The sequence below is a fragment of the Culex pipiens genome, chromosome 2 (assembly GCF_016801865.2).
Source record: "Culex pipiens pallens isolate TS chromosome 2, TS_CPP_V2, whole genome shotgun sequence".
Classification (NCBI taxonomy): Eukaryota; Metazoa; Arthropoda; class Insecta; order Diptera; family Culicidae; genus Culex; species Culex pipiens.
This window is the reverse complement of record NC_068938.1, coordinates 44461623-44478389: the sequence shown is the minus strand read 5'-3', so window position 1 is coordinate 44478389 and position 16767 is coordinate 44461623. Positions and strand designations below refer to the sequence as shown.

The 16767-nt window shown below is 39.8% G+C and overlaps 3 protein-coding genes across 4 annotated transcripts in view; 2 read left to right on the top strand and 1 right to left on the bottom strand.

Moving 5' to 3' along the window:
- Window positions 1-662: 662 nt before the first annotated feature.
- Window positions 663-2001, top strand: LOC120426934 (rubber oxygenase-like). Its single transcript, XM_039591745.2, has 4 exons — window positions 663-799; window positions 858-963; window positions 1022-1354; window positions 1405-2001. Exons 1-4 carry the CDS (start codon window positions 790-792, stop codon window positions 1979-1981), a joined length of 1026 nt encoding a protein of 341 aa, XP_039447679.1. The 5' UTR covers window positions 663-789; the 3' UTR covers window positions 1982-2001.
- A 1679-nt stretch (window positions 2002-3680) lies between these two features.
- LOC128092274 (rubber oxygenase-like) lies at window positions 3681-4834 on the top strand. The gene is made up of 3 exons (XM_039591748.1): window positions 3681-3782; window positions 3841-4173; window positions 4233-4834. Exons 1-3 carry the CDS (start codon window positions 3742-3744, stop codon window positions 4807-4809), a joined length of 951 nt encoding a protein of 316 aa, XP_039447682.1. The 5' UTR covers window positions 3681-3741; the 3' UTR covers window positions 4810-4834.
- Window positions 4835-5317: 483 nt separating this feature from the next.
- Window positions 5318-16767, bottom strand: part of LOC120426940 (abhydrolase domain-containing protein 2) — a 28696-nt gene continuing 17246 nt past the window's right edge. Inside the window, exons 2-6 of one of the 2 annotated variants that reach the window (XM_039591761.2) lie at window positions 10243-10415; window positions 10015-10182; window positions 7550-7730; window positions 7129-7478; window positions 5318-7065 (exon numbers count right to left, since the gene is read on the bottom strand). In XM_039591761.2, coding sequence (XP_039447695.1) covers window positions 6875-7065; window positions 7129-7478; window positions 7550-7730; window positions 10015-10182; window positions 10243-10415 — 1063 coding nt within the window. In that variant the 3' untranslated portion in view covers window positions 5318-6874. Of the gene's footprint in view, window positions 7066-7128; window positions 7479-7549; window positions 7731-10014; window positions 10416-16767 lie in introns of both variants that reach the window. The other variant, XM_039591760.2, reaches the window with a different exon arrangement.

Here is a 16767-nt window from a genome sequence, read left to right as displayed (position 1 = left end):
ATTACTCTGTTTCGAACATTTTTATGATTTTATATCAGGGGTGCTCAAAGTTTTTGGAGGCCGGGCCAAATTTGAAGCTCAAATGAGCTTGCGGGCCAAATTTACAAAAAAAAAGTAATAAAAAAATAAATTACGTTATTTTAATTTAAAAGATTTAATTTCTGTTATTAAAAAAAAATGTAAAATAATAGAAACCACAATATAACGGTTTTCTATCGGTATTGTTGATTTTATTGTTTCAGATATTTGAAAAAAAAAGTTTTTAGCTGAATGTACTTGTGTTTTCAAAAAAAAAAAAAAAAAAGTTTTGTTTTTATATTTCGAAAATGGTGACTTAACATATTGAACAGTTCATCTAAAGGCGTAATTTTATCTATAAGTTAAGTGTGGCTAATGAAAAATCGTTGAGAACCAGAATTTCATCGAAAATTCACTAAAATTCAAATTATTTTTAATGAACCCAAACATGCTCAAATGATTCTAAATGCAAAGGAATGCATATTTAATTAATTTCAGCTGATTGCACTTAAATTTCATTTTTCAAGTTTAGAAGTTTTTTGAAAATATATTTTTGCTCCTGGTTTTTCGAGCCAATTTTTCAATAATGGGAAACGAAAGCTTTGTAAAATATTTGCATCAAACTTGATCCTCCGATTTCCCCTTTTTGTTGATTTGCGACAAAATGTCTAATCTATATCCGTATAAGAAAAGTAAAAGTTGCCTTTCAATAGGACCGATAAGTTTGAACTTTTGATTGAACTCCCAGTTGCTTTGAGTCAATGTGCCACGATGAAAGCAGGTTGCGTTTGCATTTTTCAAAGATGAAAATTTTTATTTTTGTTGTTAATTTTCTTTAGACAAAAATTATCTGACCAACCTGGCGGGTGAAGCTCGAAGTTTGCCGGTCGAGGATGCATCCAAGATGGCAATCCCGAAATGGTACGATGAGGCCAAATTCAAGCGGTACGCGACAGTAAAGATTCTTCTTAATTGAAGATTAAAATAAATTCATTCAAACCAGAGCCCAGGAGTTCTACAAACGGAACGCTTTCGCCATCACACTGGCGGCCTTCTACGGGTTGATCGCGGTTATGGCCGTCCCTTCGGTCTTGAACGTGCTGATGTTTACCAAGAAATCATCCACGCCTGTCACGGCCTATCGACGCTATCTGCTGACCATTCTGCACTTTACGATTTGGTACCGGGATGAACTGGCTCCCGGGACAAGGTTCTGGAGATCGCTGATGTACACGCGGAAGGCTCACGACAGTGCCAGCAAACGGGCAAGTGCCGCTACGGAGGGCATGATCATTTCCCAGCGTGACATGGTGCTGGTGCAGTTCTCTTTTGCTGGGTGAGTAGCTTGACGATCGAAGACACGCACTTACGCGAGTTCCATTCCAGGTTTGTGGTGCTCAAGCCGGAAATGTTGGGCATCCAAGGGTCCGACCGGGACATGGATGACTTCATCCACTTTTGGCGGGTAGTTGGCTTCATGCTGGGCATCCGAGACGAGTACAACCTCTGCACCGCGAACAGTGCAACCTCTAAATCACGGATCCAGCTGGTACAGGATCAGATGATGCGACCGGCGTTAATCTCCCCCAGCGATGACTACTACCGCATGACGAAAGTTATGCTAGACGGAATGTGGTACTACAACGTGACCCTCGATTACGAAGCGCTTCTATTTTTCACCTCCCGATTGACTGGAGTGGCCGGATATGGTTTCCTGGAGCATGAGAGAAAGAACCAGCTGAAGGTAACCGGACCGGTCACTTACGAGAAGCTAAGCTGGTACAGTCGATTCATCGTGGGAAGGTTGGTACAGTTGCACGAGGAGGGGCTGAAAAGTGCACTGGTTCGATGGTTGGTGAACCTGCAGTTGCAGTTTTCAGTGCTGGTTGGCATTTGCTACTTGCCGCTGTTGGCAGCCATTAAATTTGGCTGGAAGAATGCCGTTGTGAAGATGCCGAAATAAATTTTACTTTTTTGTTTGAAGCTGTAGTTTGAACATGGGTGAGTTCTAGCCGTCCTCGCGAATTCTTCTACGTGTATCCTTTCTGCTTTCTTTTTTAAGCTGATGGAATTTTCTGCCAACAATTTCCACATGTTCATGCTCAGCAGATTTTGTTCTAAACAGTTCTGGTTGGACTTTTTTTTCTTCCTCTAAGTAGCGTTAGATAACGTTTAATCATATCTTTGACTGATTATTTCGAGACAGTCTTTTTTTGTGATTATGTCAGAAGTAATTCACCTTAAAGGACAGTTTACCGGTTTGAGTAATTTTTTCTCATTTGTTATAATTAGTTACCTAATTGCCAGTGAATGTTTTTAACCATTCAAATCTACACACAATTTTAGTTCTAAAATAAATGTACATTAACATAGTTCATCAGGCGTTCTCTACTTTTAAGCATGTCTTGACTGATGATACAAGCATCTCCGCCAAAGGTAGAAGCCTTCGTGTCATCACAAGAAGATTACAAAAAAGCTTGGATATTTTCAATTCTTATTTGAAAGAATGGAAAATTACTCCAAATGCTACAAAAACTCAACTTATTATTTTCCCTCACAAACCAAGGGCTGATTTTCTTAAACCAAAAAGTCATCACATTATAAAGATGAATGAGGTAAATTTAAAGTGGGAGGATCAAGTGAATATCTTGGACTTGCTTTTGACAAAAACCTTACTCACAAGGATCACATTGAAAGTATACAGGTTAAATGTAACAAATATATTAAATGTTTGTATCCCCTTATAAACAGGAATTCTAGACCTTCCCACGATAATTCTGTTGCTTAACCAGGAAGAAAAAACTTCAGAGGATTCAGAACAAAATTCTGAAAATGATTCTGAAACTTCCTCCCTGGTTTAGCACCAGTGAACATCATCAAATAGCCGAAGTTGACACTTTGGATGTTATGTCCAATAAGATAATTGATGCATTTCGACAAAAATCATTGCAGTCTTCAGCTGCATTGATCCGCTCTTTATATAGTTTATAAGTTAGTTTTTAAGATATCCCTTTTCCCTTTTGTACATGTAGGACCTCCTACATTTGAAATCACTGAATAGCGAAAGCTACAATATTTCATGAATAAATGAAAGTTGCTAGTATTTAAAATTGAGGTGAAAAGTCATCGATTGTGGTAATATTTTAACTGAATGAATGTACATGGAAGAGAAAATCTGAATAAATATATAAAAAAAAGCATGTCTGGAATCATATTGGTCATATTTTTACACTTCCTTGTATTGAATAATGTTATGTTTTTATATGCTTATATCTCTGGAAATAAATTATGTTTCAAAGTAGCAATGTTAAATTTATATTCAGCTCATCTTAACAGTGGCATTGATAGCCTCAAAGCTGCAAGTTCAGATGCTTATGTTAATTGTTTGTTATTTTTTAAATAGCAAAAATTTATTAAAAATAATTCGCTCAGTACCAATGCTGAAACTTTTTATATTTCCCTAAATATTTTTTTTTGTTGAAATCAATTCTAAATTCGTATAAGAAAGGTAACACTTAAAAATACTCACCACTAGGCTGATAAGTTTGGACTTATGATTGAACTCCCAGTTGCTTTGAAACAATGTGCCACGATGAAAGCAAGTAGTGTCAACAACTTTCAATGTCGTTAAAAAATTTATTTGTTCTGTCAATTTTAGAAAAAAGTTATATATCCAGCCTAGCGAAAGAAGCCCGATGTTTACCGGTCGAGGATGCGTCCAAGATGGCAATCCCGGAATGGTACGATGAGGCCAAATTCAAGCGGTACGCGTCAGTCAAGTTTCTTCTTAATTTGAGATTCAATGAATATTATTAAAATCAGAGCTCAGGCGTTTTACAAACGGAACGCTTACGCCATCACACTATCGGTGCTCTACGGGTTGATCGCTGTAATGGCCGTACCTTCGGTCTTGAACGTGCTGATGTTTACGAAGAAATCGTCTACGCCTTTCACAGCCTACCGAAGGTATCTACTGACCATTTTGCACTTTACAATTTGGTACCGTGATCCACTGGCCCCAGGGACAAGATTTTGGAGGTCACTGATGTACACGAGAAAGGCTCACGACAGTACCATCAAAAGGACAAGTGCCGCTAAGAACGGAATGATCATTTCCCAGCGTGACATGGTTCTGGTGCAGTTCTCTTTTGCTGGGTGAGCAATTGATCAGTCGTTAATTTTCAAGTGAACTTGTTCACCGTACTTTATTCCAGGTACGTAGTCCTAAAGCCGGAAATGTTAGGCATCCAAGGGTCTGCCCAGGACATGGATGATTTCATACACTTTTGGCGCGTGGTTGGCTTCATGTTGGGCATTCAAGATGAGTACAATCTCTGTACCGCAGACAGCACAACGACCAAGATGCGTATGCAGCTGGTCCTGGATCAGATGATGAAACCAGCGTTGACCTCTCCCAACGATGACTTTTACCGGATGACCAAAGCATTGCTGGACGGGATGTGGTACTACAACGTGACCCTCGATTACGAAGCACTTCTCTTTATAACCTTTCGGTTGAACGGAATGGCCGGTTACGGTTTCCTGGAGGATGAGAGGAAGAACCAGCTGAAGGTAACCGGTCCAATTAGTTACGACAAGCTAAGCTGGTACAGTCGATTCATCGTGGGAAGGTTGGTACATATGCACGAGGAGGGGCTGAAAAATTGTTTGGTTCGATGGTTGATGAATCTGCAGCTGCAGTTTTCCGTGCTGGTTGGTATTTGCTACTTGCCACTTTTGGCAGCGATTAAATTTGGCTGGAAAAATGCCGTTGTGAAGATGCCGAAATAAATTTTGCTTGTTGTTTGAAGATAAAGTTTGAGTTTATCTGAGTTCAACGCTTTTAATGAGTTCGTCCTTCTGCCAGCAGGTACATGGTAGGTATTCATTGTTTTACTTTTATTCCATCATCAAGTCAAGCAGGGAGTAGTTTTCAGCAAACGCCTGGAACGTTTAACCAAAAATGTTTATGGATTCATGCGAATTTTAATTAATTTGTCTCAAATCGGTACATAGAAAAAAAGAAGAATTTCGGAAGGTTGGATATTTGGATGGTTTTATATTACCTCTTTTTTGAGTAATTTTATCTAAATAATATATCGAAAAGTCGAAAATATCCAAACATTGTGCAAAAACAAGCTAAAAAGCTGTCTCTTTGTCTTTGTATCCCATGTGTCCAGATGCACCCCCGATGACGGTACCAAACAAAAGTTTGAATGCAGTTATATACCCGAATTTTGCAAAATTTCATCAAATTATTAACAAGGATTTGTGATAAACCATAAATGAAACTCCCACATTTTCTACACAATTACTTCCAGCTAGTTTCTTTATTACAATCCTCTAGCACTGTTGCAGTAGCGTACGAAGCTATCCTCGTCTACCGATACCGTCAGCAATTCCGTAAAACGCCTACACGCGTAAAAATACCTCTACTAGAACGCACGACAGTCCGTCCTACAATTCCTACCACGCGCTCTCCTGTTGACCATCTTAGGTGCAAAAAACCGCCCAAAAATCCCTGCACTCACTTTCTCTGGTGTCCGTGTGTAAAATTACTCAACTGCTCCGGTTGTACTTTTTCTTCTTCTTCTTCTTCCTCTAAGTAGCGTTTGTGCTTCTTCCTGCTCGTTGAAAACCATTCGGTGAAGCCATTTTGTGTATCCTGCGGAATGCTGTAAAACCTTTGCGTTTGCGCTTTTATTTTATTTTTTCAGTAAAAACCACAAACTACACGTGAACAACACTGTTTTTTTTTTTTTTGTATACAGACATTTAGTTTCAAACTGCTCTAACGTTATTTTGTAGCGTTTTTCTTTTTGGATTTTTTGGTTGAAAAAGGACCTTTCGCTGTTGTGTAGATAGTTTGGTTTTAGACACGTACGACGTGGCCACAGGTTGGCGGTTTTGTAGGTTTTTTTCAGGAATTCATTTTGATTATTTTTTATTTATTTTTTTACTTCTAAGGGAAAACCACTTCAAAAATGCAGTCGTTGAAGCTGAGTGAGTACAGTTGCGGGATGAATGAGTACTAAGATTTGTATAAGAATGGGATGATAATATGAGGACAGCTATCAAACTTGGCCGTTTTTTGCGTTTGTGGAAAGGGTCAGTTCGATAAGCTGCAATGTATTGGAGTTCACAGATAGGTATAGAATGATTTTTGTTGATTATGTTTTTTTTATAAATTAGTTTATGCTAAGATCATTGAACGAAAAGGATTTATTTGGTCGTAAAATGTATCAAATAAGTGAGATACGTTCGTTCTGACGTGTTTTTGTTTTGCGGTTTCGCATCGTTATTTTGAAATTAACTGGCTCAAATTGTCAACGATAGTGGCAATAAATAACACCTTTCAAGCAGTCAAACTCCACGCGTTATTAATTTATACTGACTATTACAAGCATTGTTTGACAACACTCTAATTTTGTCAAAACTGGTAATAAAACTTCCCTAATTACACAAATTTATGCGTGTTTCTCACAAAAATCAAGTTTTAAAAAAGGTGCAAAAATAACATCACACATCACGGCACAAACCACACTCGCTGGGTGCGGTTCCGTAATTTTATCGACTTGAGTGTCGTTCCGTCCCAGATTGGACCATTCTACGAGTCGCCATTCCCTTCGCCAAAGCTTACCTCCTGCTGCAGGTGGTGGTGGTGGTGCACCACTACCCCGGGTGTCACGGCCCCGGATGAAGACGCCAGTCCCGCCGCCGAGAGTTCGCCCTTGCGTCGGGCCACCGCAGACAGCAGCAGCTTAAGTAGGGCGAGCAGAATCCCCCGCAGCGAGGGAGTCGACGGAACCCCGGAAAGCAGGAGAGCCACACGAGGCGAGGGGAACTTGAGCGGATCTTAGATGACGGTCGTCGTGAGGCTTCCCTTGGCCACCAGCAGATCGTTGTGGGACATGACGATGCCTCCGATGAGCGACACCAGCGCGCGGTCCAGCCAGGTCACCGGATTCGGGTAGATGAGGCCACCTTCGTAGAAACCGAGGTGACCACCGTTAGCCAGCTCGATGTACAGCGATTGGTTGTGAGAGTCTGAAAAGAAGTCAAATCATAAAAACCAATCCCCTGAAAACATGCTTAAATCAATATCCTTACTCGTAAACTCCCGGATCGGGTTAAGCAGCGTGTCCGGCACCAGCGGGTCGTCCCGCGCGTTCACAAACACCATCGGTCGCTTGATGTTGGCCAGGTAGTTGAGCGAGCTGCTCCAGCTGTACAGGTCCTTCAGCGTCTTGAAGTTGTGCACGCGCCGCGTGTACGCCTCGTCCAGCTCGGGCAGCGTCGCCGCCGCGGAAATGTCCCGCTCGTTCAGCTGGTACCGCTGCTTGATGTCGTCCGCCAGCAGCACGTGCCGGTGCTTCAGGATAATACTTTTGACGTTCTCGGTCAGAACGTACAGGTAGAAGCGGTGAAAGTTTTGCCACTTGAGCAGCCACTGGGTGGCCCTAAAGAACCGAAAAAAAACAAACCTATCAGCAAACCATACCCAAGCGACAAAAAAATCAGTCAAACTCACACCACGGCGTTGTATCCCTGGCAGATCGAGACGCCACCGATGATGTTCTTCGGCCGGGATGCCTCCCCGAGGTACTTGGAGATCAGGTTGCCGCCAAGCGAGAAGCCAACCGACACGATGTTCGTCGTGGGGTACTTCTTCAGCAGGTGGTTGATCATCGCGGAATAGTCGTCGGTGTGACCTGGGTAAGGAATGTCAGAGATAAAAAGTTGTTGATTATCTTAAAATTTTGAAATTGATGTCAGTTGGATAAACTTGTATGTACAATAGTCGAAACGCTAGCATAAAACGTTTTTTAGACATATTTTCTACCCTAAAACCAACCAATACCAAGTGAAACTTACTTGGAGACATCATGGAGAATTTCCCTTGTCCACTAAAAAAAGTGAAGCATCAACACTTCCCGTCTTCCAAATCCTTTTCCGTGGAGATGGCGTTGAGGATCTGATTAGGGCCAATACGCACATCCCAAGAAAAGGGGTCAAGAAATGGCTTTCGAACAGCAGAACAAAGGAGAGGGAACGATTTCTTGGGGCTTTTCTTCCCCCTCTCTGGCTTGCTTTCGCTGCCGCTGCTGCCCATTTGATTTTTTTTCTTGACCAGTTCCTTCTGAAGTGCGTATACCGCTTTACCCGAACAGACGGTAATAACTAAATTCATGCCATTTCAAAAACAAATACTGTTAAAATAACAAAAAAATGTTATGAACTATTCTTGCAAGTTTAATAACAGTTTATGTTATCATAACAAAATTTGTTATTAGTGTGATATTGGTTAGAAGCAAAAACAACTTGAATAACACTTTTTGTTATGGCGGAATATCTCCAAATGTTATTGGGGTGATCGGATTAGTTGTTAAAATGACAAAAAATTATAACAAAGATTTGTTCGAAAAATAGCTGGAAATGTTATTAATCTGATATCACAATAACAATCCAATAAAAAAAAAATCATAACGACGAAAAACAAATCTTGTTATAAATAACTAATAATCTTATTGGCCTAGTTTTTTCAAATATCAAAAAATGTTATTCCCACGTTATTTCCGTCTGCTAGGGTAGGTTGAAATTATGTTTTATTAGATATTTTTGATAAATTTGCCACTAAGCTGTCCAAAAAAAGTGGTAAATATCTTGGTGTTAACCCTTAAGTAGATATTAGACTATGACATACTAACTAACTAACTTGCAAAATGTATAGCTGACGTTTCTGCAAACAATGGCAAACAAAGCATCCAAACTGACAAACTGTCAAAAAGTGTGAGTTTGTTTGCCATAGTCTAATGCCTGCTTTAGAATGATAGATTAGGATCTCAGGAACAATGTTTCCGTAAAACAAAAAAATATCCACAGAATTTCCACTAGGGTAGTCAAACCGGTTCCGGGACGATGCGGATTGTTTTACAGAATTTCCCACGGGTGGTCAAACCGGTTCCGGTATAATCTGGATTGCTTTACAGTTTTGTTTCAAAATAGTACTTTTAGTCGCAAATGTTAATAAAAAAAGACATAAAAATGTATTGTTGATCAAATATTTTTGAAACTTGAGAGTCTCTATCAACATAAAATATTTTTTTTATATAAAAATAGTTGTTTATAAACTAATGTTTTGATATATACGGGTACTGACAAATATTAAACTCACTGTGCAACTAAAAATTAAAAATTATTATTTTTATATTGCAATAAATCGATCCCAGTCAAATCAATCGGAATTCTGAAACGGAATTCTATTCGAATTGTTTCTGAATTCCATTTTTATCGCAACAACCCGTTTCGTTTACGTACCGGTTGTTGCATTTGAAACGAGTTTTCTAAACGTTTTAAATTGAATTCCGTTTCAGAATTCCGATAAATTTGATTGAGATGTAGGCCAGATATAAAGCAGACAAATGCAAAAAAAAACAGTAGAACTGTAAAATACTAACTAATCATTTTTTTTCATGAATTTTTAGCCATTTCCCCCGGAAATCAAATTGCTCAGTACAAACGAAAAAACGATAACAATCGCCAATTAACGGGAACATAACGCGCAGGCGACAGGTTGATTGTCTCCGGCGCTCACTCTAACCACACACTTGTATACATCATTCAGGATGGTCGACGACGCTTAGAACCGAATGTGACAGCGCGGGTCATTTCGAGAAGGCGTAGTATTTAATTGCAACTGGCACGCCATCGAATAAAAGCCACTTTCCAAAGAGGTGATGAAAATGGTAGATCTTTATGTTTGAATTGGCTCGTTTGAAAGAACGAGAAATGTTATTCCGATTGAGGCAGGTTATAATTCACCGGGGCGATATGCAAATTTATTGCCGACCGTGAACTTTAAGTAACGTTCTGAATCTTGATAAAAATCCCCAGCTCGCTTCCGTTGGCGTGAATGGGCGAGGGTGAGCCTCGGTTGAAACTAATCGATAAAGCGCACTTTCTAGACTATAGAAAGGGTGGGAATGTGCAACTCACCATACGTGAAGATCCGCCCGGACGTAACCTGAACGCTGTCCAGCACGCCAATGTGGTTAAGGACGGCACACCGGTAGCCGTGGCACTGGGCGTAGTGGACAAAGGTGCGAATGTAGACCGACTCCGACGAGTTGCCAATGCCCGGGCAGATGGCGACCGTGATGTCATCTGGAAAGAGGTCAAAATGTTTAGTCTTTGAATGTGATCTATGAGTCATGACATGTCTACCTTCGACACCGTTGATAAGCGGCTGGTACAGATCGTACGTTAGCGTAGATCCGTCCGTCAGAGCCAGGTAGACGCGTTCCCCCAGCGGCCAGGGACACTTGACTCGACCTATGATGCTGTGAATAATGGTCTGGATGTGTCCGCTGAAGCCCCACAGACGCGTTGGAATGTATCTGAAAGATTGAAGAAAAAAAAAAGAGGGAAAATCTTAGAATCCATTACAAACTAAATTTCTTCTCCCCGCATGGTGCTAATGACAAACTTCCACAATGGCCCCGTCAGAGCCGGTGACAAGACTCTGTGGAAAGATCAAGATAACAAGCCACAAGTTTCACGTGGCGAAGCGCAACTACTATATATCACATCGTGTCACGTTGTCTGCAAGAGCTCAGTGCACTGCACGAGTACTACTTATCTTGCACATTAGAAATTCAACGACAGAAGCATCCTTCAAACTACAAAGTTATTCGCCGCTGGTGTCTTGTCCTTGCTTGCTGGCAAGGATTTGCCGGTAGTGTTAACTGGTTGCTCGAGATTACTTTTAAAAGTTTCCTTGAAAAGCAGTCAAGTGCAAAGCTAATGTATACTCTTTGCATAATTTGCCAGGACATAGAGCATTGAAACTTATCCTTTTAATTTTATGATTCTGTAATTAACGAGAAAATTTCAAGTTCTAGCACTAGACATTGGCCGTGCCATGCAGCGCATTGTAACGCTTCCACCTCGTAAGCGGTAGATCGAGAGTTCAAAACTCGGCTTGGACTAACACAACTGGTGATCGTTTTGATCGTAATGATTTGCTTGAACGAACACTAGAACAAAAATATTAAAAAATACAACATCGTCCCCCTCCTGAAGCGTCTCGCAAATTTCACGTTGCAAACAAACCAGGCCTGGAATTTGATGTGACAGCTTCATCAGCATAAGGCCGTAAGCGCTGCATGTTCCGCTGGCACGTGGACGATTTTGTCTGATGCATATGTGCCAGCTGAAATATACATAACCCCATGTGGGAGGGACGCAGACACGAGTTTGTTCAGCGAGGTGGCAGCCAGGACTTTATGCAAACTGTGATGCCGATCTGGGGGGTGTTCGTCGGTTTGAAAATTATTATTTATGTATTCTTGATTTGGTTTTGATTCAACTTTAAACAATTGTTCCAGTTTTCAACGCTAGTTTTAGAATTATTTCTCAGAATACTGACAAATCTGATCAGTTTGTTAATGTATTTGTAATCTGTCTCAAATTAAAAGCAGAGAGCTATCAATACTACCTGCAAACAATTATCAAGACCAATAAGCAAAAAGTTCAATAATCAGTAGTTAGAACTAAATCGCAGTGTTCAGAGTTTAAATAAGCATAAATAAATAGCGTAGTCCTGTAAAGGCTCTGTAGCACTTGTGAGCAATTCCAGTTCAAATCAAGAATTTTTCTGGTACTTTTGTAGACGACCCTCTCCGATTTCGATGAATCTTTTTAGACATGTTATCCTAGGCCTATACAAGTTATTTTTGTGTATATGGAGCCAATTGTACTCAAAAATGACATTTGAGAAGGGCGTAAGTTATTTAAACATTTTTGTATTTTGTAATTTAAAAATTACTGTAACTCAAAGCTGTTGCATCGTATCAAGAAGTGGTCAAAGACAAATTTGTAGGAAATTTGACGGGCTTTTCGAAAAAAAATACACTGAATGAAAAATACATGCTTCTTCTATGAGATTTTTAAATTTTTAGTTTAAAAATTAAATTTAAAGATGGTGTCACGATTTTTTTGGTTCAATTTTTTTGAGGAATTAGCCTCAGATGTTACAAAAAGACTGACGTAAAATGCAGGATGGTATGTCTCTCTTAAAAAAAAAAATACAAAAATCATTTACTAAAACTGTAAAAATTGGACAAGCTTTCCGGTAAAAATATTTTCGAGATTAAAAAATTAAGTCTGTCATATATATTATTTTTTCGACATTTTCATTTTTAAAATTGCTGTATCTTCACAAAGATTGGACTTAGGACAATGGTCAATATGGAGACATTTATGTAAAATTGTCTGGGAAATCGATTTCCATAATCAGTGTTTGAACATTTTGACGTTTAGACCCCTTTTCTAAAAAAAAACTAACTTAATCCACCTATGTGGTTGATGCCTTCCTCACTTTTTACCAAAAATGGGTAATATGAGTGGTTTGGACACACATTTCAGCATTTTTTTTAGATCCAGAAAAAAAGAACACAGATATAACTTATGTGGTAATAACTCGAGACAGGGTTGCCAGATCTTCAATGAATTGGACTCTTTGGAAAGCCCTTTCAATTGCCTAACCAACGATGGGTCGGATGATGGATCCGGACATCGGTTACATACATTTAAGTGAGATCCGGCTTCAAAAAAGTACATAAATATCACTTATGTGGTAATAACTCGAGGCAGGGTTGCCAGATCTTCAATGTTTTGTACTCATTGGAAAGGCCTTTCAATTATCTAACCAACGCTGGGTCGGATGATGGATCAGGACATCGTTTACACACATTTAAGTGAGATCCGGCTTCAAAAAAGTACATAAATATCACTTATGTGGTAATAACTCGAGGCAGGGTTGCCAGATCTTCAATGTTTTGTACTCATTGGAAAGGCCTTTCATTTATCTAACCAACGATGGGTCAGATGATGGATCAGGACATCGTTTACACACATTTAAGTGAGATCCGGCTTCAAAAAAGTACATAAATATCACTTATGTGGTAATAACTCGAGACAGGGTTGCCAGATCTTCAATGTTTTGAACTCATTGGAAAGCCCTTTCAATTACCTAACCAACGATGGGTCGGATGATGGATCAGGACATCGTTTACACACATTTAAGTGGGATCCGGCTTCAAAAAAGTACATAAATATCACTTATGTGGTAATAACTCGAGGCAGGGTTGCCAGATCTTCAATGTTTTGTACTCATTGGAAAGGCCTTTCAATTATCTAACCAACGCTGGGTCGGATGATGGATCAGGACATCGTTTACACACATTTAAGTGAGATCCGGCTTCAAAAAAGTACATAAATATCACTTATGTGGTAATAACTCGAGACAGGGTTGCCAGATCTGCAATGTTTTGGACTCATTGAAAAGGCCTTTCAATTGCCTAACCAACGATGGGTCGGATGATGGATCCGGACATCGTTTACATACATTTAAGTGAGATCCGGCTTCAAAAAAGTACATAAATATCACTTATGTGGTAATCACTCGAGACAGGGTTGCCAGATCATCAATGTTTTGGACTCATTGGAAAGCCCTTTCAATTGCCTAACCAACGATGGGTCGGATGATGGATCCGGACATCGTTTACATACATTTAAGTGAGATCCGGCTTTAAAAAAGTACATAAATATCACTTATGTGGTAATAACACGAGACAGGATTGCCAGATCTTCAATGATTTGGACTCTTTGGAAAGCCCTTTCAATTGCCTAACCAACGATGGGTCGGATGATGGATCCGGACATCGGTTACATACATTTAAGGGACCATCCATAAACCACGTGGACACTTAAGGGGGGGGGGGGGGGGGTATGGCGATTGTCCACGCTCCATACAAAAAAGATTTTTTTTGTATGGACAATTGTCCACGAGGGGGGGGGGGGGGTTCGAGATTACCAAAAAAGTGTCCACGTGGTTTATGGATGGTCCCTAAGTGAGATCCGGCTTCAAAAAAGTACATAAATATCACTTATGTGGTAATAACTCGAGACAGGGTCGCCAGATCTGCAATGTTTTGGACTCATTGAAAAGGCCTTTCAATTGCCTAACCAACGATGGGTCGGATGATTGATCCGGACATAGTTTACATACATTTAAGTGAGATCCGGCTTCAAAAAGTACATAAATTTCACTGAAGTGGTAATAACACGAGACAGGGTTGCCAGATCTTCAATGTTTTTGACTCATTGGAAAGGCCTTTCAATTACCTAACCAACGATGGGTCGGATGATGGATCCGGACATAGTTTACATACATTTAAGTGAGATGTGTGTGTGTGTGTGTGTGCAACCAACCAAACGGGACCACGCGGCCGCTTCTTACAAATTGAGTTGTTTCCATGTATTTTTAGATCTACATTCTATACATGCAAATAACTCGCATAGGCATTTGGAAGGTGTTAGCTCTGCCGAGCTTCGGTGACCCATTTCTACGCTGGCTAGCCGAGCGCGAGGTACTTCAGCTTTATCGACAAGCCCCGCTCTGAAGAACGTTTGCACCAATCGGGTTCAAACGTTATTTAGAACTTCCGAACCCTTGTCAAATGGACAAGGACCCAGCGCGTATATATTTGATAGTAACAGTATTCCTAATTCCAGTCATAGCTCACCAAGTCGCGATGGCCTAGTGGTTAGCATTTTTGCTTACCAATCCAAAGGACGGGGGATCGAACCCCGACTCGAGCGACTTTGATTTTTCGTTCATGTTCAGAGTTTCAAGATTTATATTTCCTATGATTTCTCGTTGGGAGCAGATGGGAATCGAACCCAGGACCATTCACTTACAAAGCGAACACCGTAACCAGTCAGCCACGGCCGCTCCACATACATTTAAGTGAGATCCGGCTTCAAAAAAAGTACATAAATATCACTTATGTGGTAATAACTCGAGGCAGGGTTGCCAGATCTTCAATGTTTTGTACTCATTGGAAAGGCCTTTCATTTATCTAACCAACGATGGGTCAGATGATGGATCTGGACATCGTTTACACACATTTAAGTGAGATCCGGCTTCAAAAAAGTACACAAATATCACTTATGTGGTAATAACTCGAGACAGGGTTGCCAGATCTTCAATGTTTTGAACTCATTGGAAAGCCCTTTCAATTACCTAACCAACGATGGGTCGGATGATGGATCAGGACATCGTTTACACACATTTAAGTGGGATCCGGCTTCAAAAAAGTACATAAATATCACTTATGTGGTAATAACACGAGGCAGGGTTGCCAGATCTTCAATGTTTTGTACTCATTGGAAAGGCCTTTCAATTATCTAACCAACGCTGGGTCGGATGATGGATCAGGACATCGTTTACACACATTTAAGTGAGATCCGGCTTCAAAAAAGTACATAAATATCACTTATGTGGTAATAACTCGAGACAGGGTTGCCAGATCTGCAATGTTTTGGACTCATTGAAAAGGCATTTCAATTGCCTAACCAACGATGGGTTGGATGATGGATCCGGACATAGTTTACATACATTTAAGTGAGATCCGGCTTCAAAAAGTACATAAATTTCACTGAAGTGGTAATAACACGAGACAGGGTCGCCAGATCTTCAATGTTTTGGACTCATTGGAAAGGCCTTTCAATTACCTAACCAACGATGGGTCGGATGATGGATCAGGACATCGTTTACACACATTTAAGTGAGATCCGGCTTCAAAAAAGTACATAAATATCACTTATGTGGTAATAACTTGAGACAGGGTTGCCAGATCTTCAATGTTTTGGACTCATTGGAAAGCCCTTTCAATTACCTAACCAACGATGGGTCGGATGATGGATCAGGACATCGTTTACATGCATATAATTGAGATCCGGATATTTATGAAAACACATTTTTATACATAACTTTTGAACTACTTATCGAAACTTCAAACAATTCAATAGCGATCTATGGGACCCTAAACCAAGTCGAATGCAACTGGTTTGGTCAAAATCGGTTCAGCCAGTGCTGAGAAAACTCAGTGAGAATTTTGGTCACATACATACATACACACACATACACACACACATACACACACACACAGACATTTGTTCAGTTTTCGATTCTGAGTCGATATGTATACATGAAGGTGGGTCTAGGAGCTTTTAATCAAAAGTTCATTTTCAGAGCAGGATTATAGCCTTACCTCAGTGAGGAAGGCAAAACAGTTTTAGTAAATGATTTTTGTATTTTTTTAGGTATGTCTCATCCTGCTTTTTTCGTTAGTCATTTTGTAACATCTGAGGCTATTTCCTCAAAATTCGAACGAAAAAAAAATATTTAAAACCGCTGTACTGCCCATTTTCGCATAAATGTCCCATATGCAAAAACAGCAAGCTGAGAAAAACGCATTTGAAATTTGTCCCATACATAAGGATACTTGTTGAGTTTTCGCGAAAAAACTGGATTTCCTCCTGATTTTTAGAATAAAGTACTGGATGTTATAGGCTCTTTCGAAAGAGCACACAATTTTGAATCAAACTGCATTAATTACTCGAAATCGATGAAAATGCATATGGGACATTTATGCGATCAGGGGCAGTATATCTTTCCAAGGATTGGACATAGGACAATGGTCAATATAGAGACTTTTATGTAAAATTGTCGATTCCCACTATCGATTTTTTTTTAATAATTTGACGTTTAGACCACTTTTCAAAAAAAAAGAAACAGTTTTAGTAAATGATTTATGTATTTTTTCAGGAGAGACATACCATCCTGCATTTTTCGTCAGTCTTTTTGTAACATCTTAGGCTATTTCCTCAAAAAATTTGAAC